The 8,122-nt window shown below is 43.5% G+C and overlaps 1 protein-coding gene across 8 annotated transcripts in view; it reads left to right on the top strand.

Moving 5' to 3' along the window:
- LOC307240102 (transcription factor COE1) overlaps positions 1-5,871 on the top strand; it is a gene marked incomplete at its 5' end in the record, with an annotated part of 71,038 nt that extends 65,167 nt beyond the window's left edge. For 5 of the 8 annotated variants that reach the window (XM_080013734.1, XM_080013733.1, XM_080013730.1 and 2 more), the window contains 4 exons: positions 6-168; positions 520-708; positions 3,091-3,288; positions 5,613-5,871. In XM_080013734.1, the coding sequence (XP_079869860.1) occupies positions 6-168; positions 520-708; positions 3,091-3,288; positions 5,613-5,644 (582 nt within the window). In that variant the 3' untranslated portion in view covers positions 5,645-5,871. Of the gene's footprint in view, positions 1-5; positions 169-519; positions 709-3,090; positions 3,289-3,750; positions 3,820-5,612 lie in introns of all 8 variants that reach the window. The other 3 variants (XM_080013728.1, XM_080013729.1, XM_080013735.1) reach the window with 2 other exon arrangements.
- Between the last annotated feature and the right edge of the window lie 2,251 nt (positions 5,872-8,122).

Here is an 8,122-nt window from a genome sequence, read left to right as displayed (position 1 = left end):
CGCAGGAGATCATCCTAAAGCGAGCGGCAGACATTGCAGAAGCTCTCTACAGCGTCCCACGCGGCCACACCCAGCTCTCCGGCCCCACCCACTCTGGCATGATGGGGGTGAACTCCTTCACTGGGCAGCTGGCCGTCAACGTCTCAGAACCAGCACAAGCCAATCAGGGTGAGGGGACCGCGGACATCACAGAAATCAATTCGGTCCAACAGGAGGGCTTCCTGCTGGTCCATCGGCATCATCTTTCTTAGTAAATAGCGTAAAATATACTTGGAGCGAAAAACGGAATTACTGGCCGTCAACTGTTCCGGTGTGTACTCTAAAGCCTTTGGCACCTCGTGGATTGGCAGAGTTTTTAAAGGATCTCAGGATCCCCTTTTGTTATTGAAGCCGGGGGTATCTGGGACAATCCAGTTTCAATCCGAATCGGTGCATCCTCCTTTATTTGGACCGAGCGAGAGCACATCGGGGCAAGTTCCCACAGCTGCAGATACTGATGAAACGTTTCTTGGTTCCCAGCAGGTTTCGGGCGTAGCAGCAGCAGCAGCGCGTCGCCCCACGGCTACGTCCCCAGCACCACCCCGCAGCAGAGCAGCTACACCTCGGTCACCAGCTCCATGAACGGCTACGGCAACAACACCGGCATGACCAACCTGGGGGGCTCGCCCACCTTCCTCAACGGCTCCGCCGCCAACTCGCCTTACGCTAGTGAGTGCGGTTTAGTGCGGTTTCATCACCGGTCATTCATTTCATCGTCAGCCGGTTCTTTACGAGTGACTACATTTTTCGGCTTAACAGGTCAAAAGAGTCGGTTGAATCATTGAATTCCGTCAAAATAATTTCTTTAGGTAGGTTGCAGAGTAGATCAAAGTCGAGGCTCCTTTCGTTGGATATCGGAGTCTCGGTTCAGCCTGCGTGTCCAGCTGCCATTACACAAACGGACGAGTCTTTCGCGAGTCTTGCATCACTAACCGTCGTTGTTTTCCGAAAAAAAAAACCTGTGCACGCATTTACAGCCAGATCTCGCCGCTTGCAGTTTAAGTAATAGTGGAGTGTTTGATATCTCAGACAGACACTACAAAGCCTTTTCCCTGTTTTAGGGTTTGAAACACTGGAAATTGTTCTCATAACCTATGGCTCCCACACACACACACACACGCACACACACGCACACACGCGCACACACACACGCGCACACAACACACACACACACACTTGTAAAAGTGAATGGAAAATGACAGTTGTATGAGTTGCAAAACGACACACTAGATTTAGACACACGATGTCTAGGAAGCACACACACACACACACACACACACACACACACACACACACACACACTCACACTCACTCACACACACTCACACACACTCACAGTTAAAGTCTCAGATTGTTGAACGGTGATTCCCCCATGGGGCTCTCTGTTTCTTTGTCTTCAAAAACACCCCACAACGACTCCCACTCCATTTTGTCCTCCATCCTTCCTCTCTCGCTACTCCGGCTTCCTTTCATGTGACAGCCACACCTCCCTCACTCTGCCTCCTATAGCTAATTGCATCCCGTTCTCTACTTAGCAGGCAAGAACACAGAGAAAGTAGGAGAAAGTGAAATTGCGAAGTTACGATATTTTTTTTTCTTCATATTTTATCATATTTTATTATTAATTTATTTTATTTATCGTCTGTTGTTTTCACATTTTCCATGATGATGATGATGATGATGATGATGATGATGATGATGATGACGATGATGATGATGATGATGATGACGATGATGACAATGATGACGATGATGCAGTTATTAGTAGAGGTGAACATTTGAGTCAAAGCTTCAGATGTCATTTCTCACAGCAAATAGTTAGGGAACACATTTGATTTTATGATTTTATTTTTTTTTTGAACTCACTGCCTTTATTAGGATGTGCTAAAAGGCTACATGGAGTTTAATGAGGTGAAAACACCTTTAAAGTTGATTCATGTATTTCATATCTTACCCAATGGTAGGGCACAAAGAGAAATAAAATAATATTTTTCTTTATTTTTTTATTTTTATTTTTTCATCCGATTAGGAAACAGAGGAAGTTAAATACATCTACAATAAAAAAAAACACCACTGTTTCGATTGGTTTTGTTGGGATCTTTCCGATCGTGCAGCCTGCCATCAACGTTACCGGCAACCCTCTTTTTTCCTTTTTTTTAGAAAAGTTAAAATTACGGGAGATTTACGGGAGGACAGTGGGAGAGAAGGGTAAAATATGGGAGAATCCCGGAAAAACGGGAGGGTTGCCTCAGCTATTTGGGTTAGCTTGTGCTAAACATCAAAAGACACACGCAGCAGAATTATTTTTAAAATACCGACATTTCTCGTCTGCATGTTTTGTCCCGGACAATTGGAATGAATTCCTCTTTCTTTTAAAAGATTTGCGCTGGTCTGTGCAGCCGACAGAGCAGTTCCTATGCTTAGCTCTTAGCTTGGACATAATACTAGGGTGTCTGGGGAAAAAAATGCCGCACCTTCACAAAGGTAGTTCACCAGCTGTGGGTGGAGATACTCAGATGGCGGGGGGGGGTGGTCTCATTCTAATAAGTCTCCAAGTGATGTAGGAGGGGGAGGAAAATCTGAACGGCTTGTTGAATCACATGTTTTCTGACATAGACGTCTCGCAAAAAAAACTGACTGGGTTTTCTTATTTCACAGTTTGTCTGTTGGTAGGTTAATCAGAGACCCAAATGTATGTGCACGAGCACTGCAAAAGTGAGTTTTTCACAATATGGGACCTTTAAAGATGTGTCGAGTTCATTTTGTTGTGTCCTACTTGGTATTTGGGGATGCTAGTTTGCATTTTGCTATCGTCGGCGTGAAGCCCTTTGTGACCTCGGGTGAGGAAGCGCTTACATAAACGACTTTCGGTTTGGAGTGAACTCACCATTGAAGCCGTATTCTTTGTCTCCCCTGTCTTCCGTCCCTCTCTCTATCGTCCTCTGTCCCCTCGCTCTTTGAATCCCTCCTCCCTCCCTTCCCGCCCGTCCCCCGTTTCCCACGGCGCCGTTCGAACCAAACCTCCCTCCCTCCTCTCTCCCGTCCTCCCAGTCGTCCCCTCCAGTCCGACCATGGCCTCCTCCACCTCCCTCCCCTCAAACTGCTCCTCCTCCTCCGGCGTGTTCTCCTTCTCCCCGGCCAACATGGTCTCCGCCGCCGTCAAGCAGAAGTCGGCCTTCGCCCCCGTGGTCCGGCCCTCCTCTTCGCCGCCCCCCTCGTGTACCAGCGCCACTGGCAACGGGCTCCAAGGTAACCGCGGCGGCGGGGATTCAAACTCGCCTGTGGTCCTCCTTCCACGCGTCGCTCTTTTCCTAACCGATGTAGTCGATTTGACTGCTTTGATTGCTTCTCAGCATGTTCCTGATTTTTTATTTTTATTTTATTTCATTTTTTTTTTGCAGCAGCAAGGTTGTTCTCCTTCCTTCCTTTCTTCCCCTTTTCCTGTTCGAAATAGTATTTGCATATAATTTCCCAAAATAATTGATTGAACGTGGGAAATCACAAGGAAGTATGTGCATGTGTGGTGAAGTAAAGCCGAGTTAAAGTTAGTTTAGAATTATTTGCAAATACTTTCTCTGCTCCAACGCTTTTAATCACTTTCTCTCTCCCTCTCTCTCTCTCTCCTTCCCTTTTCTCCCTTCCTCCGACCCAATTAAACCTTTCCCCCTCTTCCTTCGGGGTCTTTTCCCACATCCTTCCCACCCGTCCCAGATCAATCGTTTGTGGACTCTAGCAAGTACTCAACAGCCAGCTCCCTACAAGGCCTGGCCTTCACCTGAAGTACGTCAATCCGCTCTCCCTCCGCTCTCCCTCCGCTCTCCCTCCGCTCTCCCTCTTTGCTTCTTTTTTTTTTTTTTTTTTTTTTCTTTGTATCTCAAAATGGTTCAGGAGCCTTCAAATCATTACGCTGAAATGATGTCTTTTGAAGCCGGAGAGCGCTGTTTTCGCCCACCGTCGTCATCTCCTTCCTTGGCATTCACCCTCTCTGTTTCTGTCAGCCATTCATCTTTGCTCCCAACTTCGTTCGCAATCACTTTCATTCTGTTTTGTGTCCGGTCCCTTCTTCTTTCTTTTCTTTTCCATCCGGTAAGACCTCCATGTGATTGAGAAAGCATTTTATTGGCTGATAGAGTTGTGTCTCACGAAAGTCTCATGAACCCTATTTTTCCTTAAAAATGACAAAAATAAAATAAAATTAAATGCACAAAAGTGCATCAGTGAAGTTAAAAATATATTTAAAAAATATTAAAAAAATATATTAAACCAGCCAGTAGCGACACCGCACAAGAAACAAAATGAAAGCATGTGAATTCATACCGGGACCAGATGAGGCATTTTCTCTCCTTTACTGCCTGTTGTGATGTTTTTACTCGCCTCGAATTAAACTAATGATAGCGTTAGATTCACTGTTTGTTCCAATAAAAAGAAAAAAGAAAAATACAAAAACAAAAATGCCCGAGTGTCCCGAGTGTAGAATGGATGCCTTTAAAGCACTTGTGCTATCAAACAAATTGATGTCCTCATTATTTTGCTGATATTGCGATTTCTGTTCATGTGACAACAACCCCATTTTAGCCACTTTGCTTCTTACTATGTAATTATAACCAATGTCATGTGTCAGAGAAACACGCAAAACATTGAGTAAAAGACTAGGGGTGTCACGAAAAGATCGATCGAAATGAGCGATTCATTCACCCGTATCCCCGTATTTTTGCGGGTAATGTCGTCCGACATGGCCGCCATATCGGGGAGGTCAAGGTCCGCCGGTAAAAAAAACAAAATTGCGGTGTTTACCGGAATCGACTGCAGCTCGCCCGGCTTGCCGAAACGGACTTTCATCAAATTTGGTTACCGAGTCGAGCGAGCTGCCATCGGCTCCCCGGAGGGGTCTGCTGCGCCGCACCCCTCAACGCACACTGCACCGGCGGATCTTGACCGCTTTTGAGTAGATTGTAGAAGGCAAGACACAGGTAGCAACCTACCTTTTACTGCCAGCGTTCCCCTCTGGAAAAATATCACGCTTATTTTGGTGAACTCAAAAGTAGTGTAATAAGTAACTTGTAGTTTTTTATTCTAAAGTCTAGTTTTGATAAATTTCTGAACTGTTTAGGTGTGTTGTTTAAATATAGTCAGATCTTTGTTATTATTTTTAACTGTTGTTATTCAAATAAAAGTTACTTATCGAGAAACAAGTGTTACAAATGTCAGCGTTCCAGCTGTCAGTGCTGGAAAAAAAAGGAGTTTAAATCTAAAAAATCGAAACCGAATCGTGACCTTCAAATCAAAAGTCAAATCGAATCGTGGACGTGGAGAATGGTGACACTCAGAGCGTGTGCGTATTGTGCCTGAGCCCAGATGATCCTTCCCGATGTCAGTTCATTGATTTATTGATTTATTGATCTTCCAAACGTTACTGCCATCACACGCCGTGGCTTGATTCGCAGATGGTAAAACATGTTGATGTTATTAACTGGGGGATTTTTTACCATGATGAAAATACTTGGCGATGTTTTAAAGACCTCTCTCTCTCTCTCTCTCTCTCTCTCTCTCTCTCTCTTTTTTCCACCCTACAGTCATTCCCGGAATGATCGTCCCACCAATGTAAAGGTGTTAATGTGTGCGTTTATAAATTTGTGTGCGTGCGTGCGTGCGTGCGTGCGTGCGTGCGTGCGTGCGATGACGAAAGCACACTCACACAGTGCTAGCGGACTCCGGTCGGGGATCGACCCAGCGATTCCAAATCTGAAGGAATAAACTCCAGCTCAGGCCCTTTCTACCATGGTGTAAAAAAAACAAAACCCAAAAAAACAAAAATAACGACAACTTCGGGAAAGCAAGAATAACACAACGACGAATACGATTTCTCGATTGTTTTGCGACAACATTACTTCTACAGAGAGACTTTGTAAACCTCAGCGCTTTCATAGGAGAAAGGCCACGCCTACATTACCCACAATGCACCCTCGTCAGTGGACACAGGAAGTGCGACTTAATACTTTTAAAGGAAAATTTGCTTCCTCCTTTGAGTAAATACATCTTTTTTTTTTCATTTACTTTGTGCAAATTATAGTGTGATCTTCATCCTCTCGAGTTATACGCACGTGTTTTTTTTTCTATTTATGAAATTTCGAATATCGATGAAGGAATACTATGTGAAGGATACACAAGGCACCCGCAGGTGGAAGAGACGATGATGAAGATGATGAAGAGGAGAGTCCAGGCTGACAAGTTCAAACGCCGCAAATAAGCCATAGCCAAAACACACGCTGTTTAATGTTGGGGTTTTTTTGTTTCGCCAAAACCATATTGCCATGACTCAATCCCACTGTTTTTCGTCATTGTCAAACCTTTAGAACAATCAAACCGAAAATATTTCTTCCGACAATTACCGATCACATTTTATTTTTTTTTTGTGTGAATTTAGGAATTAAAAAAAAAAGAAAACAGCGCCACTATTAATGATCCGCTACTCAGTTAGAAATACTTTCGACATGACCACAGGATCATTGTCCGTATGTCCCCCCAATCAGAATATCTAAACATCACACCTCATAACATACAAACCATTTTGATTTATTCTCATGTATGCCAATTTATTAAGGGAGGGTAGATTTGATGAGGGACTTCAAATCCAATTTTTTTCAACTTGAATTTCAACTTGTTCCAAGAAGCCATAAGTAATTTCCAGCCCCACCAGAGGGCAAACCCCCACCGGCCACATTGTCCATATTGTCTTAAAGACCGCTGCCAAAATTCACTTTAAGTTTGTCGTGAGTTCCTTTCGTGAGGTTTTTTCATCACTAGCTGGTCAATCTTTATTCTTTTGTGCGTGTCGTGTGTTTGGTTTGCCGTGTTGTTGTTGTTTTTTTGTTTTGTTTGTTTTTTCCCCCTTTCCTTGTGTATGAAACTGTGATCAGTTTTCCAATCAGATTGTTCCTTGATTTATCTTAATTGACAGCTTGTTTGGAAAAAAAACAACAAAGAAACGGTCTTAAAAAAAAAAAAAAAAAAAAGCCACTGCTGTGTCTTAAAGGCTACGCTGCAAAGATGTCCCCCTCAACAAGTCGTTGTACTGTGACAACTGAAAAAAAAATACCTGCAAGAAGTATGACATTTGAGGCGTCCGGTGCGATAAGCTTAAATAATGACCTTGAAAAAGGAGCCTGTCCTGGAGAGGAGCAGAAGGATCAACCTTCATTTTAGAATATTGTGGAAAATAAAGACCAAAAAAACAAGTCAAACTAATTGTCGCCGTCAGGTGAAAACCTTTGTGACTATTTTATTTTATTTTTTTCTTTCCGTTTTTGCATGAATCAACAGTTGCGGCTCCTCATTGACCCCTTTGCCGGTTAACGGCGTTGATTGAAGGTGCGGCCCTCTCAGAATTGTAGCTTTGTGGTTTTCCTTCTTCCCTTTTGCCGAAAATGTGATTTTGAGAGACGCGAGGTTTTCAGGCCACGGACGGCGCCATTGAATCCCAAATCGACCTGATCAGAGGGACATCTTTTGCAGCCTGGCAGAACGGTGTGTCTTAAACGCTTACGGAGACGTATTCCACGCTGAATATGAGCGACGAGGTTGTGCAACAGTCTTAATCAATTCGACGATCTTAATTTTGCCAATTCTTAACGTCTGAATGACGAGTCTCAGGCCAGCGAACTTCACTGTCCACTTAATTATATATATTTTTTCTCTCGTTCAACATATTCATATAAAAGCGCAACAATATACAGTATGTTGACAAACATCGACACACACACAGCACAGGCATCAGTGAACAAAACAAAAAATGGCACGTCTTGTTTTTGCCCATTTTAGGTGCCAAAACGCTTGGATTTGCCACAAAGCAAGCACAATTTGTGCCAAGGAAATTGAGCTTCCCTATGATGTTAACATAGGAAACTTGTGATTTTCTTTATTTTATTATTATTATTTTTTTAATCAATCCAGATCCGAACACACAGTTGTATGTCTTGTTCTTCCGCGTGAGCCACAGATTGCGGTGACGTGGATTTCAATCCTACCTCTTTACACAGGGAAAAAAAAAAGAAAAACAGAATAAATGAGAGAATTGGAGGAATTC

This window comes from Zeus faber, assembly GCF_960531495.2.
Source record: "Zeus faber genome assembly, chromosome: 14".
Taxonomy (NCBI): Eukaryota; Metazoa; Chordata; class Actinopteri; order Zeiformes; family Zeidae; genus Zeus; species Zeus faber.
The sequence above is the reverse complement of the archived record's forward strand: the minus strand, read 5'-3'. Positions and strand labels throughout refer to the sequence as shown.